At 40.6% G+C, this 24,319-nt stretch overlaps 1 protein-coding gene across 38 annotated transcripts in view; it reads left to right on the top strand.

Moving 5' to 3' along the window:
* MAP2 (microtubule associated protein 2) overlaps positions 1-24,319 on the top strand; it is a 186,709-nt gene that overhangs the window by 118,742 nt on the left and 43,648 nt on the right. For 9 of the 38 annotated variants that reach the window (XM_033170512.1, XM_033170631.1, XM_033170640.1 and 6 more), the window contains exons 6-7: positions 4,748-4,861; positions 8,243-8,320. In XM_033170512.1, coding sequence (XP_033026403.1) covers positions 4,748-4,861; positions 8,243-8,320 — 192 coding nt within the window. Of the gene's footprint in view, positions 1-4,747; positions 4,862-8,242; positions 8,321-20,874; positions 21,121-24,319 lie in introns of all 38 variants that reach the window. The other 29 variants (XM_033170369.1, XM_033170438.1, XM_033170504.1 and 26 more) reach the window with 18 other exon arrangements.

Consider the following 24,319-nt stretch of genomic DNA (forward strand, 5'->3'; position numbering starts at 1 on the left):
GCCTTATCAAAGTTCATATTTAGCAAATTTACAAAGTAAGATTTTGATTCAATATCCTGTCATCTTGTGATTTGTGTGCATGGGGGGCTGACAAAGTGAAAGCCCAGTAGAAGTTGGTTTCCCCCCTTGCTCTCATCAAGTTCAAGAAATATGAAAGGCCTCATCCTTGAGAATGATCCAAAAAGCAGAATGTGCACTGAATAAGCCTGGAGGGGCATCCAATAACTTTATTTATGCCTAATTCAGCATTTGTTGCTCTCATTCCAGAAATAAAAGGGAAACAGCCAAAGCAAATCAATGCACTACCAATACACAGTTTTGAGAGCTTTACATTGAAGTTGGCAGGATTCCCTTTTCTTTCTTTTGCCTTAAATGTCATTCGAATCCCTTGAACTTTAACTGAACCATAAGGCAACTGTGAAGTTTAATAGCTACCTTCCAAAGATTTGACTTATCCATTGGATCTGCTATTTATAGGGTCCATTAGTACCAAATGTCTGGGTTGTTTTTATAGTAGTCATTAATAGTAGAAATACTGTTTCTGCTGCATTGACTGCTCCTCCTGTGTCACCAAAAATATCCATCAAAATAGTGCTATGAACTGAACCTTTCTTGATAGCATCCCCGGAGGTGATTTTGTTTGTTAGTTTGTTCGTTATGCCTTACATTGAAGCTTCCATTACTCAGCAAAGTAGCCTCTCTTTGAGCGCTGCCCCCCATATGTACTTTAACTTTTAGACATTGTGACCTGGGTCAAAGAAAGTCTATGGTACTTAACAGTTGTTGCATGGTTGCAAGAGCAAGGCTAAGATCTTGATAGCACAACAAGGCATGGTCTGGATGATTGATGGCTAGTGGCCATGACTGCAGTAAAGACAGCTTCAGGAATAAAATGGGATCAGTAGTCAGGGTGTCCATGTTGGAGTGTTGATACAGAAAACTGTTGGAAACAAGAAGCCAAGGACTGTAGCTAAAGAATTAGACTGTTTGTGATGCCAAGCTCTCATTCGGCGGCACCCTCAGAAGGATTTCTAGGTGTCTGCAGTAAATCCAGATTTAAACCCACAGTCCTGGAACATCACATCTCCTCGCTATTGCCCACTGACAGCAGCCACAAAAAGTTGGAGAAAATTCAGAGAAAACTTTCAGTTGTCCTTCTTTTAGAGGGAGAAAATGGGGGGGGGGGCGATCTCAGATATTTTCTCAGAAAAAATCCTCTCCAGCCTGCAACAGCCATGAGGAGTATTATCTGAATGAGTGATGGAAGGGTAAGGAGCGGGTTTCTTCTATGAAACAGTTCAGGTGCATTCAATATTTGATAAAACTGGTTGGAGTTTGTTTTGTTTACAAAGGTTGTATTGAACTTTCAAACCACTGAAGGTTCACCCAGAATTTGGAAGTATCGATAGATGAAAGGTATTCCACAGACAGAGGACCACTGCAGAGAAAGCCCTTACTCGAGTTATTGCAGATGAATTTCTGCATGGCTAGAAGTGTCAACTCCTCATTGAATGAGTTGGATTGTAAAGAGGGAGGCTCTCTCCCAGGCAGCCTGGTCCTAAGCTGTTCAGGGTCATAGAGGTTAGCAAGAAGACCTTAAACTCAGCTTGATAGTGAATAGAGCCCCAAAGACACATGTTTTAAAACAGTTATATTCTGCACACGTGGTAGTTTATATTAAATATTAAATTGCTAATCTGAAAAATAAAATCTAAAAAATAACAGGTTGTTTTTTTTAAAAAAAAGGATGAGGAATACAAGTGGTCATACTTGTATTTATTTAGAGAATTTATGTGTTGCCCTTCAGCCTAAGCTCCCACCAGATATCTCTGACAGATGAGTCATTGTGCTAGATATTGTCTCTTTTTCACCCACTCAGTATTTTTGCAAACATATTCGTGAATTATTAACAGCAGTTTGGAACTACTGTAGAGTGACTTGGCAGCTGTACAGATCTCTGCTTGGCAGATTCTGGGCACACTGTTGATCTGACACTTTTGTCTCTGCTGACTGAAGTCAATAAAATTCTATCGTTATCAACTGTCCCCCTACAAATAATTCAATACAATAGTAAATTATTGCCAGTTATGAGATAAATGCCAGGAAGTAAGGTAAATATACACTTCCTAGTGCCGATCCTCCCTGCAGCTAAGACAAGTGATAATGCCATTTTTAATATTCTGTTCCACATGTACTTTGAGCTAAATCAGCTATTTTAATATGATGATACTGATGATGACCACCATACCATAAAGTATATCGGTGACATCTATTTTTATTGGCTTTGATCCAACCTCAGCATGTGGAAGCAGAAACTTTGCTCACACACAGGGATGTCACTGATAATGTCAGCAGCTGTAGCCCTCCCACCCCAATGTTGCCTCACATTTTTGGGAGGGGGGTTATGTGGAGCAGCTGGCTGGGTGGGTGGGTATTTAGTGAGACAGACATACTCTTGTGCAAAAGCACTTTCTCAGGTGTTTCCATTTGGGCAAGCAGAATGTGGATCTAAACTTAATCACAGACCCTCCCATTGCTAATAAAAACTTGCCTGCTGTGATTTTATAGCACTGTGTGGGTCAATTTGACATCTTTTATTGGACTTTTTGTATATTGGGAATGTATTTTGAAAGCAAAGTTTTGGCGTATTTCTCCTTAGATACCATTTTCTAAGTAGCAGAAAACAGCACCAAAGCAGAAAAACAGGGGATGATTTAAGCAGTGTAGAACGTGTTCAGGTGTCTCTAGAGAGATGTTAGTTTTAGTAGAATTTCTGAGAACCATGGTTGATTTTAAGATATGCAGTAGGGGAGGCTTATAAGGAATGAAATCCTAACTCAATGACTCTAGTCATTGAGAAGATAAAGGAAGTGTATTCCTGTAGCTCACCTCTCCACCTGTCTTGGTCTTGCGGGCTGCTTAAGACACCTTGCTCAGGAGAAGGGGACTGCAAATGAGAAATGGGTTTTATCTACCTGCTAGGTATGTGGGATGTGGGTGGCGCTGTGGGTTAAACCACAGAGCCTAGGGCTTGCTGATCAGAAGGTCGGTGCTTCGAATCCCTGCGACAGGGTGAGCTCCCATTGCTTAGTCCCAGCTCCTGCCAACCTAGCAGTTCGAAAGCACGTCAAAGTGCAAGTAGATGTAGGTACCGCTCCGGCGGAAAGTTAAACAGCGTTTCCGTGCGCTGCTCTGGTTTTGCCAGAAGTGGCTTAGGCATGCTGGCCACATGACCCAGAAGCTGTACGCCGGCTCCCTCAGCCAGTAAAGCAAGATGAGTGTTGCAACCCCAGAGATGTCCACAACTGGACCTAACAGTCAGGGGTCCCTTTACCTTTTTACCTGCTAGGTGGTAACCCAGAAAACCAGCCCCAACTATGACCCAGCAATTGGAAATGGGTTCAGGCTTCTTGTCCTTCCTGCAGACCTCAAGTCAGGTGCAGCTTAACAGGTGGCAGTCTGGGAAGTGGAAGAAAGGAATGAGATGGTAGAAAGCAAGGCTAGGAACTGGATGTTACTGTAAGGCTTGGTTGCTGATGAATTTAGGCTTCTTCAGAACCTAAGATTTCTCTCACAGGACCTGCTCAAATCCCCACACACCGATGAGCAAAATCGCACTGCCTTCATACCTGATGTTCATCAAGTGTGTGGAGATTCAAATATAGAGATGGTGTTGGGTGTTGCTTGGTCAACGGACTAGCTTTCTATGGCCCTGCCACCTCAATCTTTGAACATTTTAAACAACCAGGAAAAAACTGCCTGGCCAACTTGTGTGTTTTTGTGTGTGTGTGTGTGTGTGTGTGTGTGTGTGTGCTTTTAGGTCTTTAGCTAGGAAAGCATGTAGGAAAAGTGTTTTCCCTCCCTGAGATTTCCCCCTCCACACTAATTGCTTTAGTTGAAGAGGTGGTTTTCACACTGAACTTTGCTCCCACATATAGGGCTGTCAATCCTGGAACTCAGATATTCTGGTTTCTTCTTGGGTCTTTGGGGCAAAGGCCTCTGGGATGAGGATGGCCCCATGTAGTTTTTGGTGGATTTTTGGGTGGAGTCCTTTGTAAAAAAAAAAAAAAAAAAGCCATCTATCAATCTAATGGGCCACTGGAGGACAAGACTGCCAATTGCAACACTTAAAAAAAAAATCAGTTGGAAACCTTACCCCTAAACCTGCCAAAAACAACAGTATGCTCCCTAGACCCACTAAAAGCCTCTGAACTGGCTCTTGACTCAACCCAAGTTGACTCACCCATATTCCATCCAGAATGTTTTTTTCCCCTCCAAGAACTGATAACTCAGATGTTCTGCTAGGAGTTAGAACAATGTTATTCTGTCACATAGCTGTTTTGAATAGAAATAGAAGGTGTATTCTTGCTATGCAGAAGAGCCTTCAGTTCATAGTAGATGCCCTGTGTAGCTGGGGTATTATATGTAACTTAGGATAATGGCCAGTCCACCTTGGGGGTTGCAGCTGTTGGTAATGATGATTGTGTGAGAATCCAGCCTTGTAAATTATGTGTCTAAGCAATCTACTGAGAAATATTTTAGAAGAAAGCAGGGATCCTAAGCCTGTTGTAGATCAAAACACATTGAACGCAATAGGGTGACTGTAGAGACTGTAGTTTCAGAAGTACCATCTTAGTCTGCAATCACTGTTCGTGCAGGGTGCCTTTTAAGCATATATATATTTCCCTATATCGCTTACATTAATGTGCTTTTGTTTGTCTTGTTGTTAATCTTACTACTGTCCCAGAAGAAGTATCCGCAAGGATAGTCCAAGTAGTAACAGCTGAAGCTGTGGCAGTCCTGAAAGGTGAACAGGAACAAGAAGCCCAGCACAAAGATCAGCCTGCACCATTACCTTTAGGTAAAGCAAGCAATCTCAGCTGTATGTTGTGTTACAAACGTCAAGCTTTTGCACTGCAGCTGTGGCCTAGATTTTTTTTTCTTTTTTACTCATTCATTTATTTTAAGAATTTAAGAGCTAAGATGCTGACATATTCACATTATTCAAGAGCAGGAGTTCTATCCACATGATCACTTGCTGCAGTTCTGCTTATTGCTTGAAAGTCACAAGCTTTGCCAATTCCAGGTGCTTCCACACTAGGCTTTTAGTTTGGAAACTGCAGTGCCTCATATGCTTACTTTCTCTAAGGCATCCACGTGATGTTGGCATCCAAGCATTCTCATCCTATATTTTCTTTGTGGCTCTTCCATCTTTTCTCAGACTGCAGAAAGTCAGTTTTTTACAGAAGAGTAGCACACTTTCTACAGGTGTAGAAGACTTCAGCATTTTTCTTCTGTCTTTTAAAAAGGATGAGTTGTTGCCCATTGAGGAAGTCAACACACCTTGTTTATAACATTTGTGCTGGGTGCCATTTTATTACCCCATTTTTCTTTTTTTAAATCAATCTTTTAAATATTGCTAAAGCACTTTTCCAGCTATATATATGTATATTTGGAAAAAAATGGAAAAGCAGTAACATATCATATAGCATTATTGTAGTGTAGTGTTATAGTACTCGGCAACGAGTGATCGCCAAAGAAAGAAGTGCTAGAGCACCATAATAAATTACCAAAAGAATGGATTAAAGGTTATAGTAGCTTTGTTAAGGTTTAAGAGATAGTAGACAGGGTGCAGCACGGGGAAGGAAACAAACACCATGGAAAAGAGGGTGGGAAGGTAAACAGCATTTCCGTGCGCTCTGGCTTCTGTCACAGTGTCCCATTGCACCCAAAGTGGTTTAGTCCTGCTGGCCACATGAGCTGGGAAAACTGTCTGTGGACAAACGCTGGCTCCCTCAGCCTGAAAGTGAGATGAGCACTGCACCCCATAGTCGCCTTTGACTGGACTTAACCGTCCAGGGCTCCTTTACCTAGATAGATAGATAGATAGATAGATAGATAGATGACAGAGCAATGCTCCTGATCATGTGGGAAATCCATTGTAATTCTTCTTGCAGCTTACAATGGAAGAGCAGTGACAGGAGCTACCCATGCGGAAGTAGCCTCTGTATCATGCAACATTGGAGGGAAGATGGAAACATTCCCTGATCCAATTTTCCTGATCCTTGCTTAATGCTTGAGATGTGTGTTTCAAACTCTGATGTTTGTCTTTAGAGTACTCCTCCCTTCCCCAGCATTTAAAGCAACCCAACCTTTTTATGTCAATCTATGCTTTTACAAAAAAGTCTTTCCCTCTTGCTCAGCCACATGTTTTGTCCATAGTTTTATTAAAGGGTGCAAAATGCATGAGGGTCATTTCTGATGACAGAAGACCATCAGGGTTTCAAAGTGCAGAGAGTTCTTCGTAGGGCAGAATAAAAAAGGTAACTTACAGAACAGTCCTGTTTCCTGATCTGTGCTGCTGGGGAGAGCTAAGATGTAGTCCTGCTGCACTAGGCTGGGGTGGCAAGGGGCTCTGCTGATTTGAAAGAGCATGATGTGTTAATAGGCTACTGCAGGAATAAGGCCCCGAAACAGGGCAGAACAAGAAAGACCAATGAAAGATCTACTGGGTACCAAGTGAGTTCAGCTGCCAGGGAGGAGCCTGATCCAGGCTTCTCTCTTGTGCCATTGTGGAGAACAATACTGCCCCCATCCTCCACTCTGGTCAGCATGAGCAGCGGGGCTTTGGAAAGAGCAATGACTCCACTCATCCTGGCTATGAGCTAGGATTGCTTCCTGAATTATCAGTTGAATACAGAACAAGGTTACACAGCTAGCACAAACAACGGATTGTATCTTATGGTAGCTTTGCAAAAAGCTGTACTGTGCTTTCCCCCCAGGACAGTATTGGATATGGCACAGAAGACTGCAGTAGGTTGGGGGTAACCAGTGAAAATTGGGTGCTTTGCCTTGTGCATGTGGAGGTGCTTTCTTCTAAGCACAAAGCCACCATTAGATTCAACCCATTGTTTGGTTCAAACAAGCAAATGGAGCTTTAGCACATGTTTTAAGTTCTTGCTGAACTGCATTGAAAAATATCTGAGCCCTCATAGTAAAAGCTGCCATTGCATGCACACACCAAAATAAGCAAACAATGGTTTCCCTACAGTATGCATTCTGTGCTTGAATGTGAACATTCATTGGTGTATGTACTTGTATAATGTATCATCACCACCATCACCATCTTTTGTAATCGACTGATTTTGACTTTTACACTGTTAATAGAGGCTTAACTTATCTACATGACATCACAGATACGTTGAAGAAATTGCTAATGGGCTATACAACTCGATGCTTGCACTGTTACAAAACCATTTTCTGTAATCAGGTATAGCGACTTAGAAGCATAGGCACAACTCTTCCAAACTGAATCAAATTTAAGCCCTGCTGAGATCAGTGAAAATGACATAAGAATATACTAATTTTTCCCACTGAAACATATGGGCTTTAATGCTTAACTTTGGCAGAAAAACGCTCAGGCTTTTAAGAGGAAGGTTTAGGAAATGTTACATGGGTCTTGTTTTGTCCCTATCCCACTTTCGTGTTTCATATACTGCAGTTGGGCATTGGAAAGGAGGTTAGTGGTAAAAGTTTCTGCTTAGCTGTGGGTCAGCCTTGAGCTGGCGAAATTCAAGATTTGGCTTTAAGCAGTTACAATATGAAATTAAGTAGGTTCCGGAGAAAATAGGATTTAATCATTATGTAAGTAATTATACGTTTATCCTTTCAGATACCTGTAAGTGAATTAAACATGTGGTTGGGCACCTCTATGTGATGTTTTTTCTCCCCTGAATGATATTTTAAAAACTCTTCCCCTCCTGCTTTTGGCTTGTGAATGTGCTTTTCTTCAAGGCATGTAAGAATTATCAGGTCAATCATTCAAACAGCTTTGATGTAAACAAAAAAACACTCTAGTATTTACGTACAACTTTACTAAAGAAACAAAAACAATAAGCTATTTCAGAAGAATTATCAGCATAATGCTACATCATCTGAATCGAGTGGTTACTATCATTGGTATAAGTATATGACAATGCATGTCTTAGATCCAACTCAATTGAAATGTTATAATATGCTGCCAGGTAACTGTAATGCAGATCAGCCTTCCCCAACCCGGTATTTTCCAGATGCTTTGGACCACAACTCAAATCATTGCTTTGCTGGCTGGGACTGATGAGAGTCCAACAACATCTGGCAGGGCTACCAGGTTGGGAAACACTGGCATAGATTGTCCAGTTGACATAACCTGGTCTCAAAGCAGTTAATTGTTGTGTCTCATTTTTTACTGTTCAATCTTTAGCAGTTGAAGAAACAGCTAACCTGCCTCCTTCTCCGCCCCCATCACCAGCTTCAGAGCAGACTGGAACATTGGAAGAAGGTAAGAATTCCCTTGGGGGTTGCAGAACCCGCCTCTAAGGAGAGAAACCCAGGAATCCTAATGAGAGAGGTAGGAGGATGACCTGTCAGCATTAATTTAAAGGGCAGCAAGCATTTTCCCTAATAGCAAGTTAGCAGTTCCACATCGCTGTAAAACACAAGCAGTACTGATGTGTGCATTGTTATGTACGTATCTGTATATGTGTATGGTGATATTTGGGAGTATATATTAACATGAATACAAGTTTTGTTGCGCCATTGAATAGATATTCCAACTGGAGTTGAAAAGATTCTGGTACCTTGAAGACAGGGCGGGGGAAATTGTGGCCTTCTAGATATTGTTGGATTACAACTGCCAACACCCCTGACCCAATATTGGCCATGCAGACTCATGCTGATGGGAGTTGGAGTCCAATAGTATCAGGAAGCCCGTTGGTTCTACAGCCCTGCTTTTAAGGCTTGCAGATAGAGGATAATTCCACTTAGTACAATTTCTGTTATCACTGACTACCTGTGATGAGAAAAGCTGAACTTTGGAAAAATGGTTAAGGCAATCTCTCAAGTTCTGGGCTAGGGAAACATAATTACTACCCAATATACCCAATTATAGAGAATGCAAAGGCCATCTCCTAGCAGTAGGAATGTCAATGTATTCTGGCAGCCCTCAAGACAAAACACACTAAAGCTTTTTCCAGTGCTTTATTTCCATGCTGGGAAAAGGTTCGTTTCTTGAATTAATTTCTTTCAATCTTTCTCTCTGCTTGCTTTGTATCTGTTTTCTTTTAAATTTAGACATGACAGGTAATGTAAAACATAACAAAATAAATGTAAAAAAATATCGTAAGATAAATGTGAATTAAGTGCAGTTCTGTTCTGAGGTTATTAAATGGTACCGTGTCCTTTCAGATGTTCAATATCTTCTTTCCCTTCCTGTATTTTTACATATCCAGTGAATATATGCTTTACCTGAAACTTAAAAGCACAGGAGCATGTCAGGGGGGTGGGTGTGGGGGGAGATGGCAAGTCCTCCCTAATAATAAAATGAGTAACATTCTTACTATTTTTTAAATTGAGATTTGTTTTTTTGGGGGGGACCAGACTCCTGGGGTCAGCATTTTTTCAGATTTTACTGTGAACCATCATTCTTGTGAATACCTTCGTGAGTACATGAATTTGTGTCCAAGTGCTAAACTCTTTTTAATTTGGTGAGATTTAATATTGGAATAAATTTGATATACCTGTGCCAGGAAGGGGGAAATGCTGACCCTCCAAATGTTGAAATGCAGCTCCTCTCATCCCTGGCCATTTGCTCCACTGCCTAGCACTGATGGATGTTGGAGTCTGCAACAGTTGGCAGGCCACAGGTTCCCCACCCCGGGCCTGTATTGTAGAACCCTGTAACTTCAGCAGCCCCCATCTACAGAGCTCTGCAAAGCCTCTGTTGACAAATTTGAACATGTGCTTAAATCAAGAGGCCTCTTAGTCACGTGTTTAACAAAGGTTTTTTTCAGCCAATAGGATGTAACTGGAGACTTGCTTTTATATTGCACAGCTATTACCCAGCACTTCATTATGTTATCAAGGTGACACTTTGGAGAAACTTTGTAGTCACAGTTTCTGCTTCTAATGGATGTTAGAGAGTATGAAAAGTTAGAGCTGTGCTTCATGTGCAGAAGAAACACATGATATATTCCTCCTGGGGCTATACAACTTCCCTGCGGAAGGGGAGAAACTATGTAATGTAAAACTATGTATATTTGAATGCTCATGTTTGTGCATGCATGTTTGGGTTTATAAGTGTATACATATCTATAATTATAACATACATATAATCATAAACTGACACTTCCCTGTATGTGAAATGTTACTTAAGGAGAGTAATTAAACTTCTCCTTTGCAGGCAAACTTTCCACAGGAAAGGAGGTTTTAGCATGATGCAGAGTGTTAAGTCACATGACTGTGTAATTGAAGGGCTATGGACCCAGAAGTGCTGTACTGTGTGTGTATGAGCCCTTACCCTTCTTCTTAATTGTAATATCCAACCTTGTTATTCAGTTAATGCCACTGAAAGGAGTCAAGTCTTTGCTATGTTAGTGGATTGAGATTGCTTTAACTCATCACAAAATCAACTTTCTTCCCGCTCCTGGTACTGCGCGATATGGGAGCCAATTTTATGTTTTGGGAATTGATTAAAGAAGTGCAAAACTGGAAATAGCATGCTGATCCACCAGCTGTACTTGCTTGTCAGACATCAATGTGGAAATTAAGGACTAAACCATTACCTACTACTTACCTACTTACTTACCTACTACTCCTGTGTGCACTGGGCTTACTTTTTGCCCTGCACTTTCTAGACACAGGTCCACTTTTGAAAGCTCCATGTGTGAGCAATTTCTTCTTCTTCTTCTTCTTCTTCTTCTTCTTCTTCTTCTTCTTCTTCTTCTTCTTCTTCTTCTTCTTCATTTGCCCCACTGCTTTCCCCAGGAAAACCTGGTGTTTAACACTGAATTGGAGCAAATGGCAATTAAGGATTTCTGCAAATTGCTGTTTGCTCCAGTTCAGCACCGGAGAGCAGGTTTTTGCGGGTAAAAAGCTGGGGGAAGGAAAGAAAGAAAGAAAGAAAGAAAGAAAGAAAGAAAGAAAGAAAGAAAGAAAGCATAGTAAGTGTGGATGAGCATTTTACAAGCTGGCCTGTAAATTGCTTGCACTGGTATAATTTAGAGCTTGTGATATGATGTGCCTATGTTATCTAAAGTGCACACTTTGAGAAAATAGAACATCCCACATTGAAGGGTTTGTTTGGCTACCTTTTTGTCTCAGAAGCACTCTGTTAACATTTTTGGTAACCCATCAGACCTGCTGATCTGGATTCAGATTACAGTCTAAAATACCAGCATAAAATTGGCTTTAAGTGGTAGTCACTTAATGTTAGTACTGTTGCTTTTCTGCTGGTTTTCGTTTTGTATAAAATGAAAATTGATTGATCTCCAGGAATGTTAAGGCTCTCTAATGAATTTAACTGCCAGCTAGCTCTTATGTGTATCAGTATTTCAAAGAGATGAAACATCTCCAGGTCATTGTGACTCAGTAGATCATGTTGTTCCCAGTGCTACAGCTAGCAATTCATACTGTATTTCTGTTTTTTTTTAAAAAAAAAATCTGTATAATGATGGTTATAAAAATTAACCAAAAGGCTGTTTGTGCAGGATTCTGAAGCTATGATGCATATATGTTTATCGAGTAATGTATGTTAATATATCATTCAAGCTCGCTCTTTCAAGTTGACGAACAACATTACAGTATTTCAAAAGTTTGTTCTTTTTTTCCAGCTGAACAGCCAATTCAACCATTTTTATTCAAACCTCCCAAAATAAGAGGTTATAACAATCTAGGCAGAGTTAATCACTTTTAAAACCCTTTTGTTTCAATAGAAGAGTTAAATATCAGTAGGATTTTTATTATTCATAGCCAATGGCCATTAAAACATGCACCACAAAAAACCAAGAAAACCGAAGAGTAAGTCAAACATACACACACTTACAGATTTTCAAATGATCAAAACTTTAAAAATCTATTTTAGTTAACAAATGCAATGCAATATAATCTTAAGCGTGTTTATGCAGAAGCATGTCCCACTAAGCTCAGCATGGAATTACTCTTTCTAGGGATTTTAGCCTGGCAGAATAGTCCTAGGTGTCCAAGTGGTCACTGCCTTCTCAGCAGCAACACTGAGAGCAAAACAACATCACTTTTAAGTACCATTGCAGCTATGACAGTCTTTCTCCCAGCAACCACAGCATCAGCACAAACTCTCACCAATCACAGAGCAGCATGCTCATAGTACCTTCCCCTTAGCCAGGTGTGGACTGAGTCTATGCTCACGATTTCAAGACAACATGCTCATGCAGCTTTTCTTCTTTTTTTTGCCAAATCATTTTTATTAGATTTTCCAATTATACCAATCACATCAAATATTTCAATTTTACATATAAATGTCAAATAATCCATATAATCCAAATAAACTGCCCAATTATTAATTTTTAAGACTTTCCACGCTTCAAGCTTTCAGGAATTTTAGTCCGCCTCTTATTTCCGTTGCCTTCCACAGCCCTTCGATGTCTCCCATCTCCCCTCTGATGTTGTCCGCCATTCTATCCAACAGCATTTCATTCCTTTTTCCTTCACGCCACTGAATTGTTTCCCAAGTGAGATAAAACAGCCGAAAAAATTCCTATCTGTGTGGATTTTGTGTCCATAATTTCCCATATATTATGTTTCCCCCTGACACATTGGTGTTTTTCTAGTCGAATACAAAGGTCGTAACTCAGCAGCCGCCATTTCACTCAACCCTGATAAATTCCATACAGTGCGTTCTGCTGCTCATGCAGCCTTTCTGCACCCCTCAAACAGAAGACGCTACTCACCAGACAGAAGGATACAGTGCCTTTCCAGGCAGCATAAACAGAATGTGGGAATGTACTGTAAATCTTTTTCATTGAAATAAGTAGAACTACAAATTGTTTAACATGGGCCCCAGGTCAAACGGAATGCCTGTGAAAAGCTTTCACTACAAAGGAAGTGCAACTGTTGTAGTCTTATTTGCCATTTGTCCTTTCTTCATGTTCCCACACCTGCAGAACACACAGTATCCCCACTTAATCCATACCTCTGCCATGGATTGAATTTGGGTTGGGATTTATGAGAAGTAGACACAGGTGGGTTATTGATTTGCATCATTAGAAGCATTTGAGAACATGCTTCTTCTTAGCGTGGCATTTGGATTGAGCACAGGAGATGAGACTGCTAACACTCCATTCCTTTCCCCACAGCATTTTGATGGTGGTAGTTTTGTCAGCAGGTTGCATAGTCCAGAGTAGGATTCCTTCAGTCATCCCGGGGTGGGAAATCACAGTGCAGCAGACATGACAAAGGTAGATGTGGCCAACCAAGCAGCAAACACAAATTAGAGAGACAGAGAGACAGAGAGAGGTTTGTAAGGCAAATCTGTTTCAGAAGAGGGAAGGATTTGCTGCCGCAGCTTTCATTGTTCTATTTTGATAACTTGCTTCACCTACATAAAAGAATGAGTGGGTCTGTTTGCACAGCAGTAGGAGGTAAGAAACCTAATTTGATTTTATTAAAACTATTTTGTGCATTGAAAATACTGTGGCAGGATTTCTTTTTTCAGGGTATGGATTTCCCCCCGAGCAGTGTTGAATACATTTAATCAGCCAGAGCTGGGCAAAGGGATTGGGTGCTGCCTTGCACAGACAGCTTACTCTTTGTCTTCTGTATGCTTCATGAGACCAAGCCTGGAGTGTGCACCACTTTAAGTATAAAAGCAAGAATAAAAATTCTGAAGGAAAAGGACCCAGGATACAAGAGCTTCATTTATGATTTATGTCTTTGAGGAAGGATTTTGAGACCAGTGAGTGTTTTACAAATTGATAAGAGCTATTTCCCCCCTAAAAGAATTAACCCTGATTAGAATGTATTGTAATCTCTCCCCTGCCCCCTGCCCCCCACCCTGCTGGCAACAGATATCCAGCAGCTTGAATTTAAAAATGCTTTCTATAAAAATGTTTCTCTGCTAGCTAGGCTCCAATCATTAGGCTGTACCAGGAGAGTCCCAATTCATTCCAAAGGGTCTTACTACAGCATATACTTTAAAGAGTACCTACTACAATGGGCAAAACAGCTGTATGATTTATTTATTTATTTGTTACAGCAATTAAAATATAACACATTCAAATGTACTTCCAGTACATTTTCATTCTTCAGCAATTATGCCATATGGTGGAGGTCTTACAGTGACAATATATGACCAATATATGGGAGGCACAAATCAAGACACTTTCATTGTGTTGCTATTTTGCTGTAATTTGGGCTAATTCATACAATTTAATTCGATTGTCATAACCATGCCATTCTGGGCCATGGCAAAGCATCATTGGGTCTCGCATCATTCATTGAACTGTATCTCCAGCTAGGAGTAGGAACAAGCTTTCATACATGAAGGATTGCTTGCTACCTCCTGGGGGGAACAGTCTTGGAATCAGGATGCCTGTCAAGTAGGATTGGGAAGAGTAGGTTGGAATGACCTAACCTTCCTTCCCCCTCCCATTGTTTTCCACTTAAGATATGTACCCTTTATGAAATTAGAAGAACCAGCCTCGTGTATCCTAATAGAAAATACTATAGCACATACTACATAAGTGGTACTGGAAGTCTCTATAAGGAAAGGCAAGCCACACAGGCATTTTTGGGTGGGCTAGAACATCTTAACTAAAGCACCTTTCTCAGTTACCTGCGCAATAATTCATATACTTTCAGCGCCATTCCAATGGAGCTGGCATTGACCCAGGACTTTGGGGTTATGTCCACAGATTGGTTTGCAGTCAGCTTCTCCATATACTTGCCCTGCAGCGTGTCCTTTTGCAAATTCAGCTTTTACTTCTTCTTTTAAAAGAAGTTAAGTTCTAATTCTCTGCATAGGAAACATGGGTGGGGAGGCTGATTTTTAAAAGTGTGAAAAGTCGGGGAGAAAGTTGGCACTCCCTTAGAAGTGAAAACGGCTGTATTTTACACACAACTTTGTGTGTGCGGACTAGCAGAGGATGAGCACCTCTCTGTGCAGCAGCATCTCTTTCCACCTTTTATTCTGGTACAGACACTTACATAAAGAGCAAATGGAAGAGCATTTGCTTTTACTGCTCTGTGTAAAAGCCGTTGACCGGTTAAGGTAATGACATCCTAAAGTGAAATTATATACTTGTGTTGTGTTTAGAATGAAAATACATTTGTGGAGGTGGATGAGGGAGTGAAGAAATCTGCATAGCTTCCAGTTTGAAAGGCACTGATAGAACCATAACTTTATACAGTGAATTATAAAAAAGGTTGATAAAGCAAAGTGAAGTCCTTGTACCCTGTGAAACTTCTGAGTTCCACCTTTCCTGAAGCAGTCACCTGTGGCATCAAGGAACTTCAATTGCGTCCCTCTAATGGCAGTGCACACAACTGCCCCTGGGAAAGTAATGAGAAAAATGGGTGCACTCATGCAAGTCTTTGGATCATGTGAATTACACTTGAAAATAGCAATTACCCGTTTCTGGTTTGCTTTTGCATTGTGTGTTAGCAATAAGTGGAGGAAGTTGAAATGTGAAAATAATAATTTTTGTAGGTTTTTTGTATGTTGGAGCAAATCCTGGACAAATCAGCTGAAGAGGACCTCTGCTGAATACAGCATTCAACCAGATACCAACTTTCAAGCTTTGCGGATGCTTAGTCAAGCTTTAACTTTGTTTCCTAGTCTTCCCAAAAGCGAAGCATGACATAATGGGTTTATTTGCACCACTGTTCAGTAAGAGGAGATTGTGATGCTTAACCTCCTCCTTGAAGTGAATTTGTTTGTTATCTTAAAAGAAAAAGAATTCATTTGTGGCTCCTTATATACTGCCTGCTTTTTGTCAGTGGCTAAGACAGTTCTTGGGTTATAATAGTCTAGGATAATAGTCTGGAATAAGTAGGAACCCCTATATGGCATGTGTCTGTAGTACATAAAGTTATCATTCAGTAGAGGAAGGTGTAGGGTCGGATTATAAGAGCAACTCTTTAAAAAGATACTCCTAGGGGCCATACCTGATGTGATGGATGCAGTTACATTTGCTGTTCACATGTCTGCCTGTTCAAATATAAAGTAGTGGGTGGAAGTCAAACCTTTGCACCAGAGAGATATACGAGTGATGGAAACTCAACTGGAATTGAACCAGGATGGGGAGAGGTGTGGCTGAAATTATGGAACACAGAAAGGTAAAATGAGGAAAGGATCTTGTTCCCATCACCAACATGCGCCTCATTTGCAAACATTGTAGCCCACATACTCACCAAACTCACATGACCAAATGGGCAAACTTGGGAACAGACATATGTGGTTGTTCCTATCACTTATACTTTGGCCTGAGGTGGTAGATTGGAGAAGTTTGCTAAGAGAGGGCAAGCAGTGATGTTTCTTTCATTGGATTGCAAACATGCCCTGGCTACATGCATTAACTTCATTATTCTTTGGTGATTAGACAACATTTTTGCTTACTGATGGGATGATGAAATGATACCCAAAAGTTTCAAACCTGTATTTCAACAAATCATAAAAAGATTCTTCTTGTTTGGGTTTTTTGTTTGCTTGTTTGCTTTATGGAGGGGAGACCTCTTTTATTCTGCATTGCTTGCTGATGAATGTCTAATTTTGTCCCAATTTCTTTTACTTTTACTATATAATGTGGTTGTGACACATACTGTGGCAAATTTGCCCTAGACTTATATGTAGAATTTTCGTTTTATATCCTTAATCACTTATGTGTTTGGAACAAAGTACTTGTTTTGGCTGTTGGGTTCATTTGCATTGTGGAAAGACATGGACTTCTTCTACTCTTCCTGTAGGCACCATAGAAAACATAATACTGTAAATGCATTCAAGTTGACAATGCATTAAATGTGTGTTTTGTGCCTTCGAGATGACATTGAGCTTAGCATGGTTGGTTTCTTTCATCCCATGATGTTGCATCGGTGTCCAGTACGTGTCTGCATGTTTCCATTCTGTCTTGTGTTATGTCCTTCTGTCTGTTCAAGTTCTCTGTGCAGTTTCTTCCTGTGTGTCTGTCTGTAGATGAAGGAGCTGAGGATGAGGTGGGACCTCTTCGCAGCAGCTCATGGCACGGGCCAGCTGCCACAGGGGAGAGGCGTAAGTTCCTTGCCCCTTCCATTTCAGTGTCTGTGCCTGATGATGAGCCCTACAATTCGGATGAGGAGTACTATGAACACCCTTTGTTCAGCTCCGAATGGACTGAAGCTAGTGGACCTCCCAGTGCCACAGCCCAGAGTACAGAGGCCTTTTTAGGCTATGAAGAAGGTGAACAAAGCATGGTCCCGCTCTTCCTCCTCTCCTCTACCCTGCCATGCCACATTCATTTCATCATTTGTGTCCAGGGCTGTCAGGTGTCAGTTTTAGACTTTTATCCTTCACCTTCTCAGGGTCTTCAGGTAAGAGAGGGACCAGAATCAAAGGGAAAGGCTATTTTATGCTTGGCTTGGCAGCTTTTGCTACAACCTCATGTCCATCAGGCTCTCCCCCCTTTTTTTGAACAGCAGACCTCCATGGTATACCACAAATTGCTTTTGAAAGTCTCTTCATTTTCCAAAATAGGTTTCTTTGCAGTACATTGTGGAGTGGAGATGTGAAAACAAAATAAAAAATAAAACAATTCCTTCCAGTAGCACCTTAGAGACCAACTAAGTTTGTTCTTGGTATGAGCTTTTGTGTGCATGCACACTTCACTATCTGAAGAAGTGTGCATGTCGAAAGCTCATACCAAGAACAAACTTAGTTGGTCTCTAAGGTGCTACTGGAAGGAATTTTTTTAATATTTTTATTTTGACATTGGCAGACCAACATGGTTACCTACCTGTAACTGGAGATGTGGAGTTACTTGTTTGGCTCTTTGGATTCCATTCTATGCCCCATTCAAAAAGTTTAGGCACTTGTAACATTAAAATCTCCTTGCTGCTCCATAGTTCTTTCAAACACAGCAGTGTATTATTGATGGGGACAGATTGTTGAAACACCACACCGTGTGATTCCAGTCTCAAGGAGTGGGGCTCAAAACATTGCATTTTTCTCCTGGCAAGTGAAGCTGACCAGGACAAATTTTGGGACATTTCTGAATTTATTTCTGGGGTGATCTATGGATTTTGCTTTAGTGGAGTGAGTTGATATCATTTTGTCTAGCTAAACAGACTTGTATTACATATTCAAACAATATTTGAAGAAATAACATCATTTAAAGAAATAGTAATACGACAAAATCAAGGAGCCTTTGACAAGTATAATTACTTTTGACTTTCTAAAGTTTAAAAGAAAAGTCAGAGAGAGATTCCATTTAAATTAATAGTGCAAGGCTAAGGAGCAAATCCTGTACAAATCTGGAGTAGACCTAAGATGGTTGGATGTTTCCTTGTATGCCTCCTTCCAGGAACTCCTGCAGCCAAGCTGGTGCCAAACATATTGCTCTGCTTTCCTTTGGACCACATCAGTGAGGCCGACCTGAGTGTCTTGTTATCTGGACAGCCCAGGACCTCCATTCACACTGCCCAGGCTTGCACCCCAGGGAGGTCATTTTGGTGCTGGTAAAACCCCCGGAGGTGCACTCCATTGTCTCTCGAGACATAGAGATGCCAACAGCAATGTTCCAACATAGATTTTGCAAGATCAGGCTCCAGAGTTTACCTGTGGTGCTCTATAGTCACCCACTTTGGACATAACAGCGAATAAGCCATGGCTTGCATGCTCCCCATTCTATGTGCAAAGGGAAGAGATTCTGTTGCTTTTGGGGAACAAATCATTGTTTGTTACTACATCTGAACACAGCAGACAGTGGCTTCTTCAAACTACATTTATGTTAACAAGGCAGGCTATCAAGCTTCATTTTTGCCATTTTGCATTGTATTCTGTACTTGTTTTAGCATGCTGATCAGCACCTATAAGGGCTTCCTACTTCAATAGACAGAACTGCTTTGTTCTTTGTTCCTTTTCACAACATGGAGCTCTGCCTCCAATGAAGTTCTAACTGGAAAAATGAGGACAATTCCGTATATCTCTTGTGGTTCTGTTCAATCTTAAGTACGGAGTCCATCCTGCAAACAGCCTTTATCATTATGCAAAGGGTGGCAGAAAATACTTCACGAGCCAATACAAGCGAAATCAATTTTCTTTTTGGCATTTCTTACTATGGTTATGAAAAATCTCTTACTTTATTCTTCCTGAATACCTTTGTAGTACATCTATGGTTTAAATAACTTTGCTGTATATTGCTGAATTGAAGGTAAGCTTGTTGAGTGCACAGCAGTGCATGCAAAACCTCTAAACTGAGCCCTAAAGGTGTGACAATGATCTGTCTCTAGAGAGAGCCACAACTTCTCACATTGCTGCTTCTTGTGCCAAATAAGAATGCATGTTTCAATGATTTACAAAGCAACCCTATTCATACCTACTCATGTATTGAGTTGAATGGGGCTTACCCCTGGGTCACTATGTATAGGGTTGTAGCTTATTCAGTGCTACAGTATTGTTACTTCACCAAGGGCAGGGTGGCTTTGAGTGGTTTTCTGCTTTTAAGCACCAGGCGAATATGTGTTCATTCTATTTAATTTAAACTATTTGTACCTCACCTTTCCATCCACCAGGATCCACAAAGTGATTTTAAACAGCAGTTTAAAATGAGTTATCAAAACATAAAATAGCAATAAAATAGCAGCATAAGCAATAAAGCCAATGCCAAAGCAGCAAGAAAGCAACCATTATCTTGGAGAAAATGTTAATTCTCAGTTCCCCCAAGAGGTTCTACAAATTAGCCATTGCAAACCTAGTTGCACAGGAGCCAAGCAAGTTTCCCTCTGGGAGGAGTTGTATTCTAGGCACCAATATTGAGAAGGCCCTTTCCTGAATAGACATTCACTATCCATCAGATGACCGGGGGGGGGGGCAGACATGGAGCCTCTGAAGATGGCATGTGTTCACGAGTCGGTTCATTCTAAAGAAGGTGGTTTGAGGCATCCCAGTCCCAGACTACATAGAGCTTTAAAAGTCAAAACCAACACCTTAGATTGAGCCTTAAAACAAACTGGACTAGTTGTATTTTCTAGAGATTTCAGATGCAGCCCAATGTAACACACATTACAGAAATCAAAAGTGCAATGTATTTTGTTTGCTATTTATCCGTCTTTTTCAAAACCATCAATCATCACCACACATCTCCATTATAATAGATAACAATTTCTTTCCTACAGTCGTTTCTACCTTGGGAACAATAAAACATTTTCAGCTTTATTTTATTACTATGGCTTGCACCAAAAGCATGGGCTATGCATACCATTTGGCAATTAGGAGTACTCTGCAGGTTTGCAGACTCCTGGCCTTATCTCCTCTTTCTTTCTTTCAGCTTCACATGCCTCTTTCTTTTTCCTTCCTTGGTTAGCATCAAGACTGAATTGACATAGCCGTAGGTAACACTACCCATGGTTAAACTAGAAATTGAGACCAGGATTAGAAATTTGTCTCTGGTTCTAAAGCCAATTATGGTTAGTGTTTATTGTAGCTATGCAAGTTCAGATATAACAGTGAACCACTGCTAACTCTAACTAGAGAAGGGAGGGAGAAGTATGAGGGAAAGGAGCATGGAAGCTGTTTACCAAACCATGGTTTGACAGTCAAGAACGTATGATGTTTGAATCAGACCAATTTTCAACAGAAAAAAGGAGACGTTCAGCATTACGAATGGCATTGTCAGCCATGACAATTATGCATCCTTTAAAAAATAATAATTAATGCAAGCTCACTCTGCTTTATGGTACTTAAAATGTGGTAACAGCTAAGGTGACACAAATGTGTAAATTCTGTGCAGAGCTGAAAATGTTGTACATGGGCAACCCGTTTAATGTGTGCATCTTGTGTGTGTGTCTTGGTGTCACCTCATTTTTCCACCCTTTCCCCCTTCTGCTCTGTCAAAGAAGAAGAAGAAGAAGAAGACACAGTTAAAGGTCCAGTGGCTGATGAACCCAAACCTGCTGTTCCGCTTGGTGAGGAATGTGAGAAAATGAGTGATCCTGCTGAGCCTTTGCAACAGGCAGAGGGCTCCAAAGAGGCCCAGCAGGACTCTATTTCTGAAGACCAAGTGGCACGTAATGGGGAAAATGTCACCCTAGTTGAGGAGGAACCCTCGAAAGCCAAAATGCCTTCCTTGGGTGAGGAAGGTGTGTCCTCCTTAGGGACCTGCATGTGTTGGCTGCATTTGAGCTGTTCTCAAGCTTCCTCCACTCCGCTCCATTTACTCTTTCCCCCCATTTATTACCCTCATGATTAATGCTCTTGTTATTATGCTTTGAGGAGTGCATAACAGGCAAGCCAATTGTGCAAATGCTGTGTGATGATGACATGGTTTCCCACCACTGCAGCTGATTCCTGACTTTCCCCCCTAACCATGACACAGTATGCTATGCAGCCAAGCTGATATACCACAAAGCCTTCCCTCCCTCTTCATCGCAGATGTGTTTGCCAGTCACATTGCTGATCTATGTATATATTTTTTTCCTTTTTGTTTTTGATGCAGATGTTCATCTGCTTTTCATTTCAAGAAACCAGCTGATTAACCTTGACTATGACATAAAGAGGCTTAAATTGTACCAATGTCTTTTGTTTGCAGTGTGCAGTGTATTTTTGCTTATGCTTCAGTACATTCTGGCTCAATTTCTCCAAGGCTGCTTCTTCTTATGTCATATCTTTGCCATTCATTGCAGTCCACCTTGACCCTCCTTAGCCATTGCCAGAATTTTTTGTTTTCATCTTTGTTAACTTTCTTACAAGTTGATGACGAAAATTGAAAACCCAGTGCGGGAAGAAAATTTGCATGGATTCCGGTGATATTTTGGAAACCAAAATGAAGAGCAAGATTAGACATTGAGGGTGAAATCCTGTGTTACTAAGTCAAACAAATCATAATGAAGCTCTTCTACTTGAGGAAAATCTAAATACAAGTTCAGAGTTTGACTTCCTAATGAAATCTGTTAACACTGTTAACCAGATTAGGCTGTGATCCAGAGGTCTATTCTCAAGCACTTCCACAAATAATTGCACAAGAATTCAGACTAACTTTTAATGGAATATTTGTGGAAAGTTTGATTAAGAGTGAAATGGTTGAACACTATGAAGAAATGTTGCTGCAGAAAAATCAACTTGGCCTATATGAACTTTTAGACGAGGATGTTAACATACGTTCTGGAGTACCAATCTAGACTGTGGAGAAGGATTGGAGTAGGACTGCAGCACTGGAACTTCACTCTGATATAATCCCTATTAAACCCCCACCCCACCCCTTTCCAAGCTGTTTCCCTGTCGGGGGTCTCAACTTGAAAATCCTCTCAACAGCTGCTATTCACACTTTTTAAAAAATCACAGAAGATCCTATTTATGGGTGATCTGATACACAGTACATATAACATTCTTTCTGTTAAAATCTCTCACAAATGACTCCCATTTAAACTTAAGTCATAGACTAAAAGGATGAATTCTCTAATTGACCAGTAACTGGTTGAAAAAGAGTTCCTAGAGGGCAGGAATAAAATGACAACTTCTACGATGAAGGGAAGTAAATAAATAGTGTGTAATCCACCCTGGCCCAATGTTCTGCCTTAGGAATGAGTATAGTTTCACCTGTAAATATTCTTAAGTCAGGGAACATAGGAAGGAATTCAATGTCATACTATTAGTACTGTTCCATCAGAACAATAATGTCTATTGCTAGACAAAACAACCTCTCCTTGTTTTCCCACTATGGAAAGAGCTTCTTAACCCACCTGCCTTGCTCACTGGGCTCAGAAAGTTTATGAGACGACTCCCACGAGATCTTGTAAGAGACTTGCAGGGTCTTCCCAAAGCCCAGAAAACAAGGTGGGGGGGGGGCTTAAAATCTCCCCATCTTTCATGGCAGTGGGGGGGGGGGAGTGTAAGGCTCTCTCAGCATTAACTTCAAACAAGTAGGGATGCTCACATGGGGCCATTTGTGGTGTGGGGTCATTCTGGCTTTGTGCAATTTTGCTTATATGTGCAATAGCCAGAAATGTAACCCTCTTGTAAGATGAGATCTTACGTTGCTATTTATTTATTTATTTATTTATTTAATACTTAAGAGATGGAGGGTAGACTTGATAGATGTATACAGCATTAAACACAGACTTAGAGAACTTGAGCAGAGAAAAACAATCCTCTCTTTCACATTGAAATCGACCAGAGAAGTTAAATGAGCAACAGTTTAAAGTCAAATTACACATGTTTAGTCCTTTGCCAAACACATAATTTACAGAATTAACTATCACAAAGTATGATGAGGACCATTGTCTTGGATGGCTCCCTCCCCGCATGTAAACCTGTTCAGAGAGAGCAGGTTGCTCAGCGGCAATAAGCTGCATTAGCTAAAAGTTAACCCTCCAAAGACAGCATACCTTTGTTCATCAGGTGCTGAGCACTGTCACCATGATGCCTGGCTTGTGAGCTTCCAGAGGCACCTGGCTGGCCGCTTTTAGAGCCAGAATTTGGGATGAATGTGTTTTCAAACAAGGGGATTTATTTATATGAACTGTGAAGCATATAGTGCACTTAGCTAGGGGGATTAGAGGCTTCCAAGCTTGTTCAAATGAAACAACTGCTCTGCAAAAGGACAGCTGTTTCCCAATTTGGAACAGGTTCTCTGGATCACAGCCGTAGTGTGGATCATAGTTCTTAACAGGTTTATCTCAGTCACTCACAATGCCTAATCTGATGTAAGAGTGTGATCATTAAAAATAGTGGCAGTGTTGCAAAATGATCATTTGTGGGAAATGAAGCAATACCAAATATTTCCATAGAAATATGGGACTGCTGCTCGGGATGAATTGTTTTTCAATTTCCTGTTCCTAGGTTTAGAAGGATACCAATATATACTTTGCAGCTGAATCCTAGACATGCTTACTCAGAAGTAAGCTCGCTGAATTCAGTGGGGTTTACTCACAAGCAAGTGTGCACAGGACTGCAGTGTTAATGTTTATTCCTTTTGAAACTGATTTCTTTTGAAACAAGTGGGATAAAAATTGTGCTGTATGCTGAGCTGAAATGGTTCCCATGGAAATAATAATATATGTTGAGAATACAGAATTTTGCCAATATTTTTCAGGACATTTTTAAAGACATGTGTAACATGATTGTAATATGATGTAGATTGCATTATGCAGGCCCTGCAATTGTCTGAGGAAACAAAGTCTTATTAAGCATGGCATATAATATTTAGGAAAGGCATCGCTATATAAAATGTTACCAAAGGATATAGGCAAATGAAGAATTACAATTTCCATGAGTTTTAAATAAGAAAATCTAAGGCTTGAGTTTTTCAGCAATGTGCTGGAAGCTGCAGTGGCACTGATT

The sequence above is a fragment of the Lacerta agilis genome, chromosome 1 (genome assembly GCF_009819535.1).
Source record: "Lacerta agilis isolate rLacAgi1 chromosome 1, rLacAgi1.pri, whole genome shotgun sequence".
Taxonomy (NCBI): domain Eukaryota; kingdom Metazoa; phylum Chordata; class Lepidosauria; order Squamata; family Lacertidae; genus Lacerta; species Lacerta agilis.